An 18573-nucleotide genomic window follows, 5' to 3' on the forward strand; every position below is an offset into this window, starting at 1 on the left:
CCTTGACTTAACGATCATGGTTGAGCCCAAAATGTCCCGCTGCTAAGCAAGACGGTTGTTAAGTGAGTTTTTTGGCCCATTGGTCGACTTGCCACCGTGGTTAAGTGAATCACTGCAGTTGTTAAATTAGCCACAGAATTGTTAAGTGAATCTGGTTCCTCCGTTGACTTTGCGGGGTCAGAAAGTCGCAACGGGGGAAATCACATGACCCCAGGGCACTGTGACTGTCATAAATGTGAGTCATTTGCCAAGTGTCTGAATGCAAATCATGGGATACTGCAGCGTCGTAAGTCTGAAATAACGGTCCTAACTCACTTTTTTCAGTACTGTTGCAACTTTCAAATGGTCACTAAACGAACTGTTGTTAAGTTGAGGACTACCTGTATTACAGCGTCTGTGTGCATGCATGGTGTCTATAGAATAGAAATAGAAATAAATAGAAATAGAGTAGAGATAGAATAGAATAATAGAATAGAATAAAATAACAGCAGAGATGATAGAGATAGAGATAGGATAGGATAAAATAGAATTAGAATTAGAAAGAATAAAAATAGAATTGAGTAAAGTTGGGTTAGGTATAAATAGAATAGAAATAGGGTAGAGTGGGATGGGATAGAATAGAATAGAGTAGAGTAGAATAGAAAAAATATAGAATAGAATTGAATTGAATTGAATAGAATGGAGTACAATAGGATAGAATAGAATAGAACAGAAAATATGGAATAGAGTAGAATAGAAAATATAGAGTAGAATAGAATAGAATAGAAAATATGGAATAGAATAGAGTACAATAGGATAGGGTAGAATAGAATAGAATAGAATAGAATAGAATAGAATAGAATAGAATAGAATAGAAAATATGGAATAGAATAGAGTACAATAGGATAGAATAGAATAGAATGGAGTACAATAGAATAGAATAGAATAGAATAGAATAGAGTACAATAGAATAGAATAGAATAGAATAGAATAGAATAGAATAGAATAGAAAATATGGAATAGAATAGAATAGAATAGAATAGAATAGAATAGAATAGAATAGAATAGAATAGAATAGAATAGAATTCTTTATTGGCCACGTGTGATTGGATACAAACAAGGAATTTGTCTCCGGTGTGTAAGCTCTCAGTGTACATACAAGCAACAGGTGATAAATCATAATCCTAAAATACAATCCTTCTAAATCATAGATACAACGCTCAGTGATAGTCATATAGGATACTAAAGCAACCACCATAAATCCGGAGAGGATACTAAATAAAAGCAATCAACAATAAGTCAATGAGATACAACCGGAAGTTCTATAAATCCATAAGAATCTAAGGAACTTACTGTGTTTCTCCAAAAAGAAGACCCTGTCTTATATATTTTTTTGAATCCCGAAATAAGCACTTGGCCTTATTTTCGGGGAGGTCTTATTATTTTGGGGCGTGTGGAGCAAGACGGGGCTCCTCTTGCCATCTTACCTGATTTCCAGCTCTGTCTCCCTAACCCTAACCAGAGGAAATGGCGGGGACCGGCTGGGCATGCGTTTAAATGTTTTCAGGGAGGGCTTATTTTCGGGGTGGGGCTTATTTTAAGCGCATGCGCTCAAAAGCCCGATTGGGCTTATTATCCGGGGAGGTCTTATTTTCGGGGAAACAGGGTAGGTAATAGGACAGGTGAGAAGGATAATAAGTAATACAGCCCTACTCGTTGGTTTGATATCCTCTCTCCCTCTTTATTCTTCTTCCCTTTCAGCTGTTGAGGAAACGACACATCGGCAACGACATTGTCACCATCATCTTCCAAGAACCCGGAGCTCTCCCCTTCACCCCCCGCTTGGTTCGTTCCCAGTTCCAGCATGTTTTCATTGTGGTTAGAGTACACCATTCCTCCTCGGATCATACCACATACAGGTGAGGGGGGGGGGAAGCGATGACAAGCGCCATCCTAACTTTTCAAAGGACTTCTGATTGTTTATAGCAGGGGTCGCTTAGCTCATGTCCACTGCACACGTGTCCACGCGCTTCCCACCGGCCAGCTGATTTTTGGGATGCTCAGGAGGCAGGGCGAATGCGGGATACGCACGGGGGGAAGTGTGCGGGTGAGCAGTGCGCGCATTCCAGAAGTGCAGATACAGGCCCGTTTCTAGGCTCCGGAGCCCGGAGGAGGCCGTTTTCACCCTCCCGAAGGCTCAAGGAAAGCCTCCAGAGCCTGGGGAGGGTTAAAATGCCCCTCCCCACCCCGTCGTGGTGCAAGTTGCTAAAATTTTTGAATCCCACTCCTCGTGCGCATGCGCGAGGGTTGGGGATCACGGGTTTGTGAACGCATGTACGGGGGTGCGCGCATTGCATTATGGGTGTCATCAGGCACGCTGGCGCATACGCACACGCGTGCTTTTGGCACACAAAGAGGAAAACATTAGCCATCATTGACTTAGAATAACTTTGTTGTCACTTTCAATGCACACTCATCGGCATGTATTAAAATGGATAACCTTGGTGAAATCGGTGAGTTAAAAGAGTTCAAATTTCTCCGTTCACTTCACAGTAAAGCTGAACTCATCTTGGCTCAGTCATTCGTCTGTCGTGACATTTGAATAACATCGGCTCCATTTCCGGGGAGATAAACTTAGCACCCAACCTCCGTCACTTCATAGTGTTAAAATTCACTTTCACATCCTGCTTTTAAAAAAAAAATAAAAATTCTGTGCATAATTGGGCAGGGTAAACCCAGGAAGTGGAATGGATCATGCATTTGACCTCTCCATAACTCTTGTACACTTCTCTGACACTGCCTTGTGCCTCCCCTTGCACTCTTTTGCACCCTTACCATTGTGCAAACCGACTCACGGACCCACAAATCTGGGAAGCCAGCTGTGGTACTGATTAAATGTTCTCACTGTCAGGAAATTTCTCCTTATTCCCAGGTTGAATCTCTTTAATCATCATCCATCCGTGATTTATTGTCTCGCTTTCTGGTCGTTTGGGAAATAAATAGACTTCCCTTCTTCTTGGTGGCAGCTCCTCAAATATTGGAAGACTGTTATCATGTCACCCATGATCCTTCTGTTCAGTAGACTAGACAAACTCTATTTCCTACAACCATGGACCTTGGAGGTCTTCTAGTCCAACCCCCTACTCAAGCAGGAAACCCTATAGCATTTCAGAAAAATGGTTGTCCAATCTCTTCTTAAAAACCTCCAGAGATGATGGAGCATCCACAACTTCTGGAGGGAAGTCGTTCTACTGGTTAATTGTTCTCACTGTCAGGAAGTTTCTCCTTAGTTCTAGATTGGTTCTCTCCTTGATGAGTTTCCACCCATTGCTTCTTGTCCTGCCTTCAGGTGCTTTGGACAATACGTTGACACCCTCTTCTTTGAGGCAACCCCTCAAATATTGGAAGATGTTACAGATTTACAGAGTTGGAAGGGACCTTGTAGGTCATCTGGTCCAACCCCCCACCCAAGCAGGAGACCCTACACCATTTCTGACAGATGGCAGTCGGGTTTCTCCTTGAAAGCCTCCAGGGATGAAGCTCCCACAACTTCTGAATGCAACTTCTGTTCCATGGATTGATTGCTCTCACTGTCAGAAAATTCCTCCTCATTTCCAGGTTGAATCTCTCCTTGGTCAATTTCCATCCATTATTCCTTGTCTGGCCTTCGGGTACCTTGGAAAATAGCTTGACCCCCTTCCTCCTCTCTGGGGCAGCCCCTCAAATATTGGAAGATGCTCTCCTGTCTCCCCTGGTCCTTCTCTTCACTAGACCAGCCAGGCCCAGTTCCTGCAACCGTTCATCGTATGTTTTAGCCTCCAGTCCCCTAATTATCCTGGTTTCTCTTCTCTGCACTCTTTCTAGAGTCTCAACAACTTTTTTTATAATGTGGTGACCAAAACTGGATGCAGTACTCTAGGTGTGGCCTTACTAAGGCTTTGTAAAGTGGAGAAAAGGGGTGGCACATCTTTAGTGGCGCCTCAGTTGCAGGTGCCACGCCACCCCCCCCAAATCGTTGCAAAAGACCTACAGGGTGAGGATGAGCCTAGATACGTTACCTTTTTTGAGTTCTTTGATGCTTTTGATAACAACAACAAAAAAAAGACCATAAAGTTTCTCGTGTTGATTCACACTTTCGCATGTGATGTGTTGGAAAACTTTTCGCGCATGAGTTGGCCTTTCGGTTGAATGTGCTGTGGTTTTTAGCATGATTCAGAAACCATTTGCACCCTGAGTTCTGCACTTATGGGAAATGACTGTGCCTTTCTTTTTGTCAAAGGGTGGTTTTTTTTTTGGTTTTTTTTAAATAATCCTGTCTGGAGTGCACAGATTCTAAGAGCGTTTGCAGCTTCAAAACGCCTCCAAAATAAAGGTTTTGATTTGCAGCAATACCTCCTCATTTTGCAGAGGTGAATTGCTCGCCATTTTTTGATCATCCTAAAAAAATCCTGCTAAGGAAATGTCCGGAGAGAGTCTCAAGTCCTCCAGGTTGTGGTGTGTCCCAAAGGTGATTTTTCAAGAGTCAACAGGACTTTTCTTGTTTTTTTTTCTTTTTGAAGACGTTTCGCTTCTCATCCCAGAAGCTTCTTCAGCTCTGAGTAGGATGGAGGGGAACGGAAGGATTTATACGCCTTGCAGACAGCTGGTCATTTGCTTCCTTTTAGAGCAGGGGTCTGCAACCTTAAACACTCAAAAGAACCACCCGTTTCCCACAGGAAAGAAAACACCGGGAGCCACAAAAACCCTTCCCGTGCCTGACTATTTCTTGAGCGGCCACAAAACTAGCATATGTAGTCGAATTAAACGTTCTGTTTTCTTCTGAAACTTTTCTTGGATTCATCCATGGTTGACCTACCAGAGGTTGAAAACCTCAATAAATCATGTGCCGGCAGGTGTCGCACATTGGTGGTTGTGACACATAATTTGAGTCACAGGGAGCCGCAGCAGAGGGGCGAAAGAGCCACATGCGGCTCCAGAGCCGCAGGTTGCTGACCCCTGTTTTAGAGAGTCGTTGAGGCCACTTGGAGGTTTCTCTGAGTCCTCAGGGTCACCTGAGTGGTGCTCCTGGCTCCTGTAGTCTGCAACTTTTTCCTCTGGAAATCCATTCCTCCTCCCACACCGTTCCAAGGGTCTTCACCCCAAATTGTATTGCTAAAAGTCTGTAGAGATTCTCAGTCCTCCAGGTCATTGTCAGGGTGGCAATTAATCCCATTCTGCTTTTGGGTAATTGCACCTTGATTTAGAGAATGGATCGTGACCTTTCCTTGAAGTATACTTTAAGAAAATAAACCCGAAGATATGTTTTCTAAGAAAAACTCATTTATTTGTTATAAAGAAAATAAAACATCTTACTAGCTAATTAATTACATCTTGGCAAAGCTTTCCCGGCCACCTCTCCTGGCCGGAGAACAAAGAAAAGATAGAAGAAAGTGAAAGAATGTGGACATGCGCAGTTAGCTTAGAGATAAGAACTTGGCAAGCTACGGTAAGTCTGAAAGTTCAAAAATAAGAGCTCATCTTGTAAATACAAAAAGGCAGTGACAGTCATGGGGGTCCCAAAGGTGCTTATTTTTCAAGAGGCACCTGGACTTCCTTTTTTTTTTTTCTTTTTGAACACGATGTTCGGGAAATAAACGCAGGGTTTACAAGTAGTCCTTGATTTACAACCGCAGTTGGGGACCCATTCCTAAGCAAGGTGATTGTTAAGTGAGCCCCCTCCCTTGAGTTATTTGTAAAACAAATAAAAGGCAGGATACAAACAATCAAAATCAAAATTAGAATTCTATGAAACCTTGATTGGGTTCAGTGAGTTATTAAAGAGAAAAAAAAAAAACAATTTGCATGCCCTCTATTTCCTATCAGTAGAATTTCGCATCTTGATTGTGGTTCTTTTTTTTTTTTTCTTTTAATTCTTTCTGTGGCCTGAGAAAGTTCCGTCTTGCTCTAATCTTTTGCTTCCATTACGCACAGAAACGGTCGGGTTTTGAGAATGAAATGTGTAGGAACCGAATTGCAGTTCGTGTTTCCTTTTGCAAGTGAAAAAAAAAAATTAAGATTGAAACAAATCAGGCCACGCAATTGAAGCGCCTCATTGTGGGATGCTCAAAAAGCGAGCGGCATTTTCGACATCGCTAGCCTTCATGTTTTGTTTTTTGGAAAAATATTTTTTTTATTTTTTTTTCCAAACATAAACATAAAATATATCTTTTAAGAACGAAGCCTTGATCCGGTCATACATAAGTACAGTCGCTTACATTCCTTTAACAAGCTCTATTCCCAATTTCCCCGTTACATCTTTTAAAATTAAAAATCAGAACAAACGATTTTAACACAAATTCTAACATCTTAATCTAAACCAGTCTATTGTATCAAAAACCTTAATTTCCAAATAAACTCTACTCATTTTTTATCTCCAATTATAAATCAAAATTCTATCTATCTTAATTCCCTCCCTTACATCTTTTAACATTAAAATCAAAAACACAAATTTTAAAATAATATTCTAACATCTTGAGCTAAATGTTTACTTTACTATTTTATCACCCCAGATCTTAGTTCCCAAATATGTACAACTCTATTTTTATTTCAACTTATAAATCAAAATTTCTTATCTATCTTCCTTAATCTCTAGGCCCATTTCATCAAATCTTTAAATCTTAAACTTTAACAATTACACTTAATTTTCTTAAACTTGTCGTCTAATATACACATTTCAGTTTACACGGATTCATCTCGTACTCATTTCACTTCATTTTAGTTGTCTTCCATGTTGAACTGCTGCATTTCTTTTTAGTTGAGAAAGCTGTGTTTTTGGAAAATACCAGTATTTTCCTCTGTAGTCATTTCGTGCATGAAAGGGGCTCTTTGTGTGTCTAGATCATACCAGAAGGGAATTTCTTGAAAGCTCTTTTTTTTTTTTTCTCCCCAAAATGCGTCTGTTCTTAAGAATGGCTTTCTTAATGTGGACTAGAAATCCTTTCATGCATGTACACGCTCGGAGAAGCTGGCTTGGGTCTCTTAACGGAATTAATGTTTCTCAGAAGGCAAAGGGATCGACAGCACTCGTATCTTTAGATATTATTTTAAACAAAGAACTGGCATATCTCTCCATCGCTGGAGGATTTTCAAGAAAAGATTGGACAACCGTAAAAGAGAATAACCGGATAACAGAGTTCGAAGGGACCTTGGAGGTCTTCTAGTCCAACCCCCTGCTCAAGCAGGAGACCCTAGACCAGTGATGGCTAACCTTTTTGCCGTTGCGGGTCAAAAGTGGATAGAGCGGACACGTGTACCCACATCCATAATTCAATGCACCTATAATTCAATGCAACATGACTCCGCTGTGCCCCGTTTTGGGCCTAGCAGGCCTACCTGAAGACTCCGGAGGACGTTTCCGGCCTCCCCCACCCCACCCCCAAAGGCCAGAAAAGGCCCGTTTCCCGGCTTCTGGTGGGCCCGGTACGCCCGTTTTTTTTGCCCTCCCCAGGTTCCAGAAGCTTTCCTGGAGGCTGGGGAGGGCAAAAACAGCCTTCCCACTATCCCCGGAGACCGGAAACGCTCTCCCAGAGCCTCTGCGCGAGCCCTGTACCTACCTGGCATCCAAAACGGACCGCATGGAGACTCCTGGGAGGGAGGAGAGGGGCGGCGTGGGCGGGGCCAGCCGAAAATCAGCTGGTTGGCCCGCGCATGCGCGCTGGAGCTGAGCTAGGGCAACAGCTCATGTGTCCGCAGATATGGCTCCGCGTGCCACAGGTTCGCCATCAGAACCCTAGACCCTTCCAGAGAGGTGGCTGTCCAGTCTCTTCTTAAAAACCTCCAGTGATGAAACACCCACAACTTCTGGTGGCAAGCAGTTCCACTGGCTAATTGTTCTCACTGTTAGGAAATTTCTGCTTCGTTTAGCAAGTTTCTCTTTAGTTTGTCCAGGATGATATAAGACCGTGATGGCGAACCTATGGCACGCGTGCCCAAAGTGGCACACGAAGCCATGTTGCCTGGCACGCACAGTGTCCCCCGTTCCTCTTCCGGGTTTCTGGCGCACATGTGTGTGCGGCGATCAGCTGGCCTTTTTGCATGTGGCAGTGCCGGAAACTGGAAGAACTGGTCTTACATTTTTCCTGCATGAGCATGTGCGCTGGCTAGCTGATCGGCGTGCGCGCACGCACGCCAGAAACCCAGAAGAGTAGCTGGCTGAAACCGGAAGTTCAGTAGCTGAAACTGGAAGTTTGTTTTCAGGCGCCCGCATGCACCCTGGGCAGCTCCTCTTCCGGGTTGTGGCCCAGACACTCGGTGCCAGAAAGGTTCGCCATCACTGATATAAGCACACTTGTCTTGGGCAGGGGGTTGGACTAGAAGACCTCCAAGGTCCCTTCTGCAACTGCCAAAAAAGCATCTGCATTAACAGAAGGATAGAATCAAGATCAAGTGAAGTATTAGTACCACTTTGTAAGACCACACCTAGAGTACTGCATCCAGTTTTGGTCGCCATGATGTAAAAAAAGATGTGGAGACTCTGGAAAGAGTGCAGAGAAGAGCAACCAAGAGGATTAGGGGACTGGAGGATAAAACATACGAAGAACAGTTGCAGGAATTGGGTACGAGCAGGAGACTGTATACTATTTCAGACAAATGGTTGTCCAGTCTGTAAAATGTCTGGTTTAGGAATAGAAATTTTGGGCTCTAATATGGTCATAAGTGGAGAACTACCTATATCTGTGATGGCGAACCTATGGCACGCGTGTCACAGGTGTCACGCGGAGCCATATCAGTGGGCACGCGAGCGTTGCCCTAGCTCAGCTCCAGCGCACATGCACACAGCTGATTTTCGGGCCTACAGGACCCACCGGAAGTCGGAAAACAAGCTGTTTTCGGCCTCCAGAGGGCTTCCGGGGGGGTTGGGGAAGGCTGTTTTCACCTTCCCCAGGCTCCAAGAGAGCCTCTGGAGCCTGGGGAGGGTGAAAAATGGGCCTACCCGGCCCACCATGCCATAAGCGGGGGAAGCGCGGAGGGAGGGTCGTGCATGCATGTGTGTGGGGGTGGGGCACATTGAATTATGGGTGTGGGCACATGTGCACATGACTCCCCCACGCTTTTGGCACACAACAGCAAAAAAGTTAGCCATCATTGACCTATATCTTGGTTCTTGTTGTTGTTTTTTAATTTGGCGCTTTCGCAGAGTCTGTTTCGACAGGCCACTAGGGGGCACTGCAGGAACGTCCATAAAATTCCCCCAGGCAATTCTTTGATTAGTCCTTTTTTCTTTTAATTTTTTTTTTTTGTGTACCTTTCTACAAACACACACACCCCACAAACAAACACACACACACACACACACACACACACACACACACACACACTCAACTCATTTAACCACTTCCTCACTTAGCAACAGGCATTCTGGTCCCAGAGCCTGTAGTACAGTGGACTAAAGCACTGTTAAGTAGCACCAGCTGTCTGCAATTACTGCAAGTTCAAATCTCACCAGGCTCAAGGTTGACTCAGCCTTCCATCCTTTCAAAGGATTGTGGGGGCAATAAGCTGACTTTGTATAAATATACAAAAGTATGAAGGCTATTGTTTAACGCATTGTAAGCTGCCTTGAGTCTGCGGAGAAGGGCGGCATATAAATTAAAGCAAAAAAAACAAATTATGGTCATAAGTCGAGGACTACCTCTAGTTTGCATTTAAACTAAAGAATTAAAAATTTTTTTTAAAAAATTTTTTTTGAATAAAAGTTTATTTTTTAAAAAAACATAAAACATATCTTTTCGAAACGAAGCTTTGAAAAATATTTTTTTTTTAAAAAAAAAGTGAAAGACTGTAGAGTACAGTCGACTTACGACCACAATGGAGCCCAGCATTGCTGTTGCTAAGCGAAACGTTGGTTAAAGTGAATTTTGCCCCCTTTGACGATCCTTCCTGCCCCCTGTTAAGTGAATCACTGCAGTTGTTAAATTAGTAACACGTTTATTAAGTGAATGGACTTTGCTTGTAAAGAGGCCGCAAAAGGAGATCCGGAGGACACGGCGATGGACGTAAATCTGAATCCATTGCCAGGCGTCCAAATTTTTAATCACATGACGGTGGGGATGCTGCAATGGTCGTTAAGTGTGGGAAAACAGTCTTAAATCGCTTTTTTCAGTGCCGTTATAGCTTTGAATGGTCACTAAACGAGCTGTTGTAAGTCGAGAACTAACTGTATAGTTAATTTCACGATATGTTTTACAGACGGCCTGCGGCCAAGCTGCAAATTTGTCTAAATGACCCTTGACCGTGATGGCAAACCTATGGCACGTGTGCCAGAGGTGGCACCGGAGCCCCCTCTGTCGCCAGCTGCTATTCTGGTTTCTGGCGGGCATGTCAGCTGGACTTCACGGGTGCCGGGGCGCTGGAAAATGGCATAAAAAACGGCCAAAAAACAGTTTTTTGCACTGTTTTTAGGTCGTTTTTTCTGCCGTTTTTGCTCTGAAAAACAGCCCAAAAAATGCCTGAAACAGGCATGCACACACTAGCCAGCTGGTCTTCAGATTTCCAGCACTCTGGCGCGCGCACATACATGTGTGTTCCGGTTTGGGCACTTGGTGCCGAAAAGGTTCACCATCACTGACCTGATCAGGTTTTTCCCAGGTGACATAGAAAAGTTGGAATGGCCTTAACGGCAGCCTTTACATTTTTTTTAAACGCCTCAGTGTTTCCAATCTGTACAATGGGCACAAATATCCACGAGGTCATAACCTATCTGTACGTAGGTTTTGGCGCTGGTGAGCCGGAGACTCGAAAACAGCTCTCCGTGCAGTGGTGTTAAAATTCTCTCGGAGTGGCCGTCAATGACCATTTCCCTTCTTCTCCATCCAGCGTGGCGGTCAGCTGCACCGAGGACATCCCGCACTTCGGGCCCTGCATCCCGGCCGAGAACTGTTTTATGAAGGGCCCAGCTTTCCGGGACCTTCTCCTCGCCAAGGTGATCAACGCCGAAAACTCCGCTGAGCGGTCCGGCAAGTTCCACGCCATGGCCACCCGGACGCGCCAGGAGTACCTCCGAGACCTGGCGCTCAACCACGCCACCACTAGCACGTTGGAGGCCTCGACTTCTCGGCGGCCTCTCATCACTTTGCCGGCGGCCAAGAAACGCGAGAAGTCTAAAGTTCCCAAGGGGGCCGAGGCCCACAGCGCGGGCGCTTTGGTGTGGGGCGTCTGGGCCCGGGACGGGAGCAAAGAACCCAACAGCAAGACATTAGATCTCCGGTGCCTGCTGGGCATCTCCTCTGAGTTTCTAGTCCTCATTGATGCCCGCGAGAAGAGAGTGGTTTTTAACTGCTCGTGCCGGGATATCCTGGCTTGGACTTTTTCGGAGAGTTGTAACTTGGACCTTTATTACGAAACCGGGGATTATATTTGCATGCGTGTGGACGAGGGCCAGGCATCGGACATTCGCGATATCGTCCATCGGCTACAAGTAGGATTGTGTGTGTGTGTGTGTGTGTGTGTGTGTGTGTGTGTGCAAATTTGCCTCTTTTTTCTAGAATTCCTTTTGTGAGGGGAAAATGTTGCTGCTCCTTCTGGAAGTTTAGATCCGGATGGGCTTACAGTCCTTCCTGCTGGGAGGGCATTGCACTTTCCACATGCTCAGAGGCGATCTGGTGTGTACAGGTAGTCCTCGACTTACAACTGTCCATTTAGTGACCATTCAAAGTTACAACGGCACTGGAAAAGAGGGACGTGGGACAGCTTTCTCACTTATAACCTGAATCAAAATTCAGATATTTGGCAACTTGACTCGTATTTATGACGGTTGCAATGTCCTGGGGTCATGTGACCCCCCCCCCTCCCTTTTTTTGGCAATCTTCTGGCAAGCAAAGTCAGTTGGGGAAGCCTGATTCACTTAACAACTTGCGGCAAGAAAGGTCGTAAAATGCGGCAACCTTCCCTTAGCAGCTGTCTCGCTTAGCAATGTAAATTTGAGGCTCCATTGTCGTAAATCGAGGACTACCCGTATTGTGACTTTGAAAGCGTTTATTTTAGGATGCTGCTGTACACGGGACCCACAGCTTCTCTGACCCAGAAGCAGAATTTCTCAATTTTAGCCACTGGAAGATATCTAGACTACAACTCCCACAAGCATAAAAGGTTTTTTTAACAAGATGTGGATTGCAACTCTCTTGCCGGCTGGGGAATTCTGGGAGTTGAAGTCCACATAAGATAAAGTGGCTGAGATTGAGAAACACTTGGCCTAAAGCAGGGGTGCCAAACTCAGTTTTATTGAGGGCCGCATCAGGGTTGTGTTTGACTTTGGAGGGCGGGAGGGGGGTGGCCAGGGTTTGCGTGGCCAGCTCCACGTGACTCATCGAGTCTCCGTTTTCGGCCGCCACAGCCTCCTACAACCCGCTGCCAGCAAAAACAGACCTCGGGGAGGCCGCGCGTGACAAATCCCTTCCCCCCCGAGCTCTATTTTCACTGGCAGAGGGTTGTAGGAGGCCATAGCGGCCGAAAACGGAGCCCGGGCAGGCCACACATGACCCTCCCAAGCTCCATTTTCACTGGCAGAGGGTTGCAGGAAGCCGTAGCGGCTGAAAATGGAGCCCGGGCAGGCCTTACGTGGCCTTCCTGAGCTTCGTTTTCGCTAGCAGAGGCACTGTGGGCCGGTCCTTCGCCGTTTCCAGGGTGGGCCTGCGGGCCGGATGCAGCCCACATGCTTTGATTTTGACACCCCTGGCTTAAAGACACCTCAGGGGCTTCTTTGCCTAAGGCAGGACTAGAACTCAGAGCCTCCCAGTCCAACTCACTCCTGGCTGTGCCCAACCATCTCAAAACTCACAGAGCCTTTCGCTAAAAGGTTTTGTGCCACCCCTGCAAATCATTTCCCACCCCTCCCCTCCCTTCCCTTTACTTTACTTTACTGATTAGCCCTTGGGCCATATGAAAGTGCCGCGTTCCAGACACAAATTATTACTAACAATCTGATAAAACACAATTTAAAATGAAATTGAAATAAAATACAATTTGAAACGAAATTGGAATAATAGACAATTGAAAATGAAATTGGAATGAAATACAGTTTGAAATGAAATTGGAATAAAACACTATCATTTAATATATAGATAGATAAATAAAAGACGATAAAATTATATTTCGGTATCAACAGGAGAGGTGCGGTGGCCTAGAGGGGGAGCCCTCGTCTCACAATCAGGAGGCTGTGAGTTCGATCCTAGGTAGAGGCAGATATTTCTCTCCCTGGGCACCGTGAGAATATATCTGCCGAACAAAACTCAGTATTGGAAACCGGAAGGGCATCCGGCCATTCAAACACTCGGTCAGCTCCATTCAGTTCCCTGCAAGGGATTCTGGGGTCTTTAAAAGATGATAATGATAATAATGATGATGATATTTCGATATCACCCCTGCAATCTACCCCAGTCTAACCCTCTCCCTGCCTTCCTCTGCCAGTTGGTGACCCGCGGGTGCGAGACACGGGAACTGACGCTCTTACGGAATGGCGTTGGCCAGCTGGGTTTCCAAATGGACCACGAAGGGTTTGTAACCGAAGTGGAACGCTTCACCTTTGCGGAAAAAGCCGGGCTGCAGCCAGGGGCCCGCCTGGTCCGTGTGTGCGAAAGACCCTTGCCCGGCTTGACGCCCCCTCAGACCGCCGAACTCCTGCGGACGGCGAAAAAAGTCACCATCACCGTTGTTCCTCCGGACGAGAATGGAAGGCCCAGAAGGTGAGCCGATCCGCGTCAATCATACGCACGGGGTGTACCGGGGCCCTTCTCCTGGGTTCATCCTGCTCCGGAGTTCCCTATTAATTGGGCTTCTTGCAATTCTGCGCCGTCAGGACTACAGAACCCATCCTGCCCAACTTGCCTAGAGGGTGTTAAATATCTCCCCAGGCTGGAGAAGTTTAATCTTTGCCGAATGACAGAAATCTGTTTGGCAAGGAGGTGTAATGGCTTCCCACGCTGATACGTAGAATAGAATTCTTTATTGGCCAAGTGTGATTGGACACCCAAGGAATTTGTGTTTGTTGCATACGCTCTCGGTGTACATAAAAGATATGTTCATCAAGAATCATAAGGTACAACACTTAATGATAGTCATAGGGAGCAAAAGCAATCGAATCAGACTAGGAAACAATCAGTATAAATCGTAAGAATACAAGCAACGAAGTTACAGTCGTACAGTCATAAGTGGGAGGAGATGGGTGATAGGAACGATGAGAAGATGAATAGTAATGCAGACTTAGTGAATAGTTTGACAGTGTTGAGGGAATTATTTGTTGAGCAGAGTGATGGTGTTCAGGAAAAAACTGTCCTTGTGTCTAGTTGTTCTGGTGTGCAGTGCTCTATAGCATCGTTTTGAGGGTAGGAGTTGAAACAGTTGATGTCCAGGATGTGAGGGGTCTGTAGATATTTTCCCAGCCCTCTTTTTGACTGGTGCCGTATGCAGGTCCTCCATGGAAGGCAGGTTGGTAGCCATGGTTTTTTCTGCCGTTCTAATGATCCTCCGAAGTCTGTGTCTGTCTTGTTGGGTTGCAGAGCCAAACCAGACAGTTATGGAGATGCAGATGACAGATTCAATAATTCCTCTGTAGAACTGGATCAGCAGCTCCTTGGGCAGTTTGAGCTTCCTGAGTATCAAATGGGATCAGGTTATTTCACTGACTTTAAATGGGCTTGACTTGAATAAGTGTGGATTTTTTTTCCCAAAAAGAAACACTTCTGGACCTTTTTTCTCTTGGCTATTTTCACTCTTAGCATCATCATCCCCTCCATTCTAGCACTGATGCTGTTCCCTACCTGGGTCATGAAACGTTCTGCAAGGAAGTGCCCTTTTAGAACCTAGAAGGTAGAATCCCTGTGGTAGAAGGGACCTCGGAGGTCTTCTAGTCCAACCCTTTCCTCAAGGCAGGAGATCTTAAGACCGGTCTAATGATTGTCCATGTTCAGTCTCAGCTACGGACCGTAAAGAACGCAGCGCACACAAAGTCTGTACAAACCTTAGTTTACTAAATTAAATCAGTTTTTTTTTTTCAAACAAGGGCTGTTAACGTTCTTAACAGCCTACAAGAATCCAAAGAATAAATAATCGTAATCTTACTATGGTTGTCAGAAAGCCCAGAAGCAATTTGCAGAGAACTAAGATCAAGACACGAAGGAGAGTGAACTAAGTTGTTCCCTGCAAATTGCTTCAGTCGGCGTTCCTCCTTAAATAGGCTAAGGGAGTGGCCAATTAGCCCCAAGCCTTACTCTCGAGGAGACCTCCTCCTGAGGAGCCACTCCTGCCTTTTGGCAGCTGTGCGCGCTTGTGCATCCAGAAGAGGCTCCTCCTCTTCTTCCTCTTCACTTAAGGGAGCTTCTGGAGGTTCTGGCTGAATCCCCGCCTCTGGCACCACATCTTCTCCAGCCTCCTCATTGTCCGACTCGAGTGCCAGCTGCACAGGCTGCAGGCGCAGCACCACACCAGCCTCCTCACTGTCGGAATCAGCTCCTAGCTGCACAGGCCGCTGACGGGCCACAACAGTCCAGTCTTATTTTGGAAAAGCTCAAAACATGTTTTAAAATTTCTATCGCCCTCCGTCCCGTGTGTGATCTTGCGCCCTCAATTCTTTTTCGACAGGAGTTTCTCCGAGCTGTACCAGAAATCGCTGCAGGAGAAGCGGAGGAGTGAACCGCCGGTCGGAGACGCCGAACTAAGCCGGCCGGCCAGCGAAGTGATCTTCAAACCGGTCACCTTTCAACTCCTGCATTCCTTATCCCTGCAGGATGGGGCGCCTCACCTCTTGGCTGAAGAGAGGACTGAATTCTTACAGAGCCACAGCGACCAAACCCCAGCCCCTCCCGACCCGTAAGGAACCCCGTCATTTTAGTCGTGACTTGCCCGTACACCCTTCCATCTTAGCCGACGGGCCCTTCCGCCTCTCTCCTTCTTCTCTCTTCTACCTCATGGTATTGCTGGGCTTCGAAAGCATGTTTCTTGCAACCGGCCTAACCTCCCACACCCCCACCCCTGGCAGGTTGAGCTGTGGGGCGGGGAGGATTTGAACTCAGCTCCCGTGGCACCACCACCGAACGAGGGCTCTCCAGCCGAGCGGAGAAAAAATTGGATGAACAATTTGGATTTTTTTTACCACAGGAGACACTGGGTTTTTATTTAGGAAGATCAGAGGTCCCCATTAATAAATACTTGGATTTTTAGCTATCCGGTAGGCCACGGGTCTGGATTCGAGATGAGCAAAGAAGGTGGACTGAGTTAGAATTCGAGTTGAAGCTTGTTCTGGAAATCTAGCCGAACTAGATTAGTCGCCCCCCAAAAATAAAATGAATCAATGATGAAAACGGAAGGAATTTCAGTCTATGTAGCTATAGGGTGGATGAAATATTTGGTCTGGTTTTTTGGGAGAGGCGGAGAATATTTCTTCAGATTTTAAATTTGTTCCTGTTTTACCTTTCCTTGCACCAGGAAAGACACCTGGAATTTGCCATTTGTGCCAAATTTGAGTCACGCAAAGCAGGGAGGGACCGTTTCTGTTTGAATATTGACAGGTTTCCTGTGTGAATTCTGACTCACTTGATCCTTTCTCCTTATTCCTTCCCCCATAACCAAACATTTATGGTCTTGGCAGGATTCCACCCAAAGGTTTCTCTCTTCCGTCCAATCCTCCTCCGGATATCATCTTGGCAACCACTCCCAAGGTCCTCCCGGATCGAGATCTGGTAAGTGTTTCATAGACTCAGGTGTCGAGGGGTGGGACCTCAAAGGCCATCTTGTCTGACCCCATGTAGGAAATTCTCAGAGAGACCACACCTATTTCAAAAGAATCAACTTACTGAACTTTCGGAGTATAAGATACACTTTTTCCCCCCCTAAAAGAGGGTGGAAATGTCGGTGTACCTTATACACCGAATACGGCCATTTTTGGCCTCCCGAAACTCCACCCTGCACATCCAATTTTTGCCAAAAATGGGTGTGTTTTTCACAAAAACGGGGCACGCAGAGGGCTTAGGAGGCCTGCAGAGTGCTCCTGGGGGCCGGGGAGGGCAAAAATCAGACGCACTGAGGCCCAAAGTTAGTTTGTTTTCTTGTTTTCCTCTTCGAAATCTTGGTGCGTCTTATACTCTGGTGAATCTTATAGTCCGAAAATTACGGTAGTCCAATAAGATACTTATTCTCCTGATAGACAATTGCTACCTTCACAAAATGCTAATACAGAGAGTCCTTGACTTACAAAAACAAACAAGGACCAGAATTTTTTTGATCACTTCACAAATTTCTTAACAACAAAAAATTTTGGGCTCACTGGAGGACTACCTGTATGATCTACCCCTCCCTGGAAGAGCTGTCAGTAAAAACATTTCCCATGAATTTTGACACCAGCTGGGAATTCTGGGAGTTGTAGTCCCCCCACCCTTTTGCAAAGCACACTGGGACTGGACCAGGAGTAGTGGTGGTGATCAGGGATGGGTTTCACTTACCTTTACCACCGGCTCGCTGCGCGGACACTGTCCATGCATGCTGTTGTGGCCTACCAGCGGCCAGATTCGGACAGTGAGGAGGTTGGGGAGGAATGTGGGCCAGTCCTGGAGTCTGGGGAAGGCTCGGACGAGGAATCTGAGTCAGAGGCAGAGAGGGAGCCAAGGCCATCGGGTAGTTCTTTGCTGCCTCTGGAGTCTGACATCAGCGAGGCTGAAGAACAGTGGGAGCCTGTTCCCAGTGTGCACATGTGCAGAGCTGCCAGAAAACAGGAACAATTAAGGAAACAGGGTCGACTTGGGAGTAAGGCTTGGAGATGATAGGCCCCTCCCATAAGACATAAAACAGGAGCGAATGGGATGTGAGCTTTTGCAGGAAGCGATTAGTTAATCTGGTCGGTAAAAGCTTTGGGAAAGCTCTGTTTGACTCTGTGCTAAGTTTGGCCTTGCCCTGCGCGTGGCAATTAGTTCTCTGACAGCATTCCAAGGGAGATAAGGTGGGTGTTTGTAAACACTCCCCTGAAAGACTATTTGAGAAGCCTTTCGGACAGGGAAGGACAATAATTCACAGCCATATGAATAAAAGAGGTTTGCCGGGACTAAGATTGTGTTGTATACTTTTTAAGGAAGCCTAGGTCAGAACACATGCGCCCGGCCTTATGCGCATGTGCTTTGTTTGCTCATGCACCTTCCGCATATGCGCCCAGCCTCAAAAACGTACCTAAATAGCACAACGAGGGAGCCGAGATCGCCGCTACAGGTTTGCCTGAACTGGTGCGAACCGGCTGAAAACCACCTCTGGTGGTGATGGAGAAACTTTGCAATTTCTCCGAAAGGTGAATTTCTCTCTGGTCCAAACAATCCATGTTTCAGATTTCACCTGCCTCTTCTCTTTCTCCCTTGTTGTGCTTGCAGGACCATCCGAGAGAGGCTGTCATCAACCATCACACGCCTGGCCTCGTAGCTCAGGAGGCCAAAGGCTTTCCATCATCCCCGCCGGGAGAGAAGGCCCTGCCGCCTCTGGAAGCGAGTGACAGCAATAAATTTTTACCCCGGACGCTTTCGCTACGGAATTCCATCACCAAAAGTAAGGAAGTGGGGCCCTCCGCATTGGCTTTCCTGTCTGTCC

At 46.1% G+C, this 18573-nt stretch overlaps 1 protein-coding gene across 4 annotated transcripts in view; it reads left to right on the top strand.

The window, feature by feature from the left end:
- SIPA1 (signal-induced proliferation-associated 1) overlaps positions 1 to 18573 on the top strand; it is a 55149-nt gene that overhangs the window by 21039 nt on the left and 15537 nt on the right. For all 4 annotated transcript variants that reach the window (XM_087880964.1, XM_060694350.2, XM_060694352.2 and 1 more), the window contains exons 7-12: positions 1741 to 1898; positions 10834 to 11434; positions 13423 to 13697; positions 15592 to 15819; positions 16598 to 16688; positions 18360 to 18531. In XM_087880964.1, the coding sequence (XP_087737090.1) occupies positions 1741 to 1898; positions 10834 to 11434; positions 13423 to 13697; positions 15592 to 15819; positions 16598 to 16688; positions 18360 to 18531 (1525 nt within the window). The remainder of the gene's footprint in view (positions 1 to 1740; positions 1899 to 10833; positions 11435 to 13422; positions 13698 to 15591; positions 15820 to 16597; positions 16689 to 18359; positions 18532 to 18573) is intronic.

Source organism: Pantherophis guttatus, chromosome 18, assembly GCF_059756535.1.
Source record: "Pantherophis guttatus breed Tessera chromosome 18, ASM5975653v1, whole genome shotgun sequence".
NCBI classification, from domain to species: Eukaryota; Metazoa; Chordata; class Lepidosauria; order Squamata; family Colubridae; genus Pantherophis; species Pantherophis guttatus.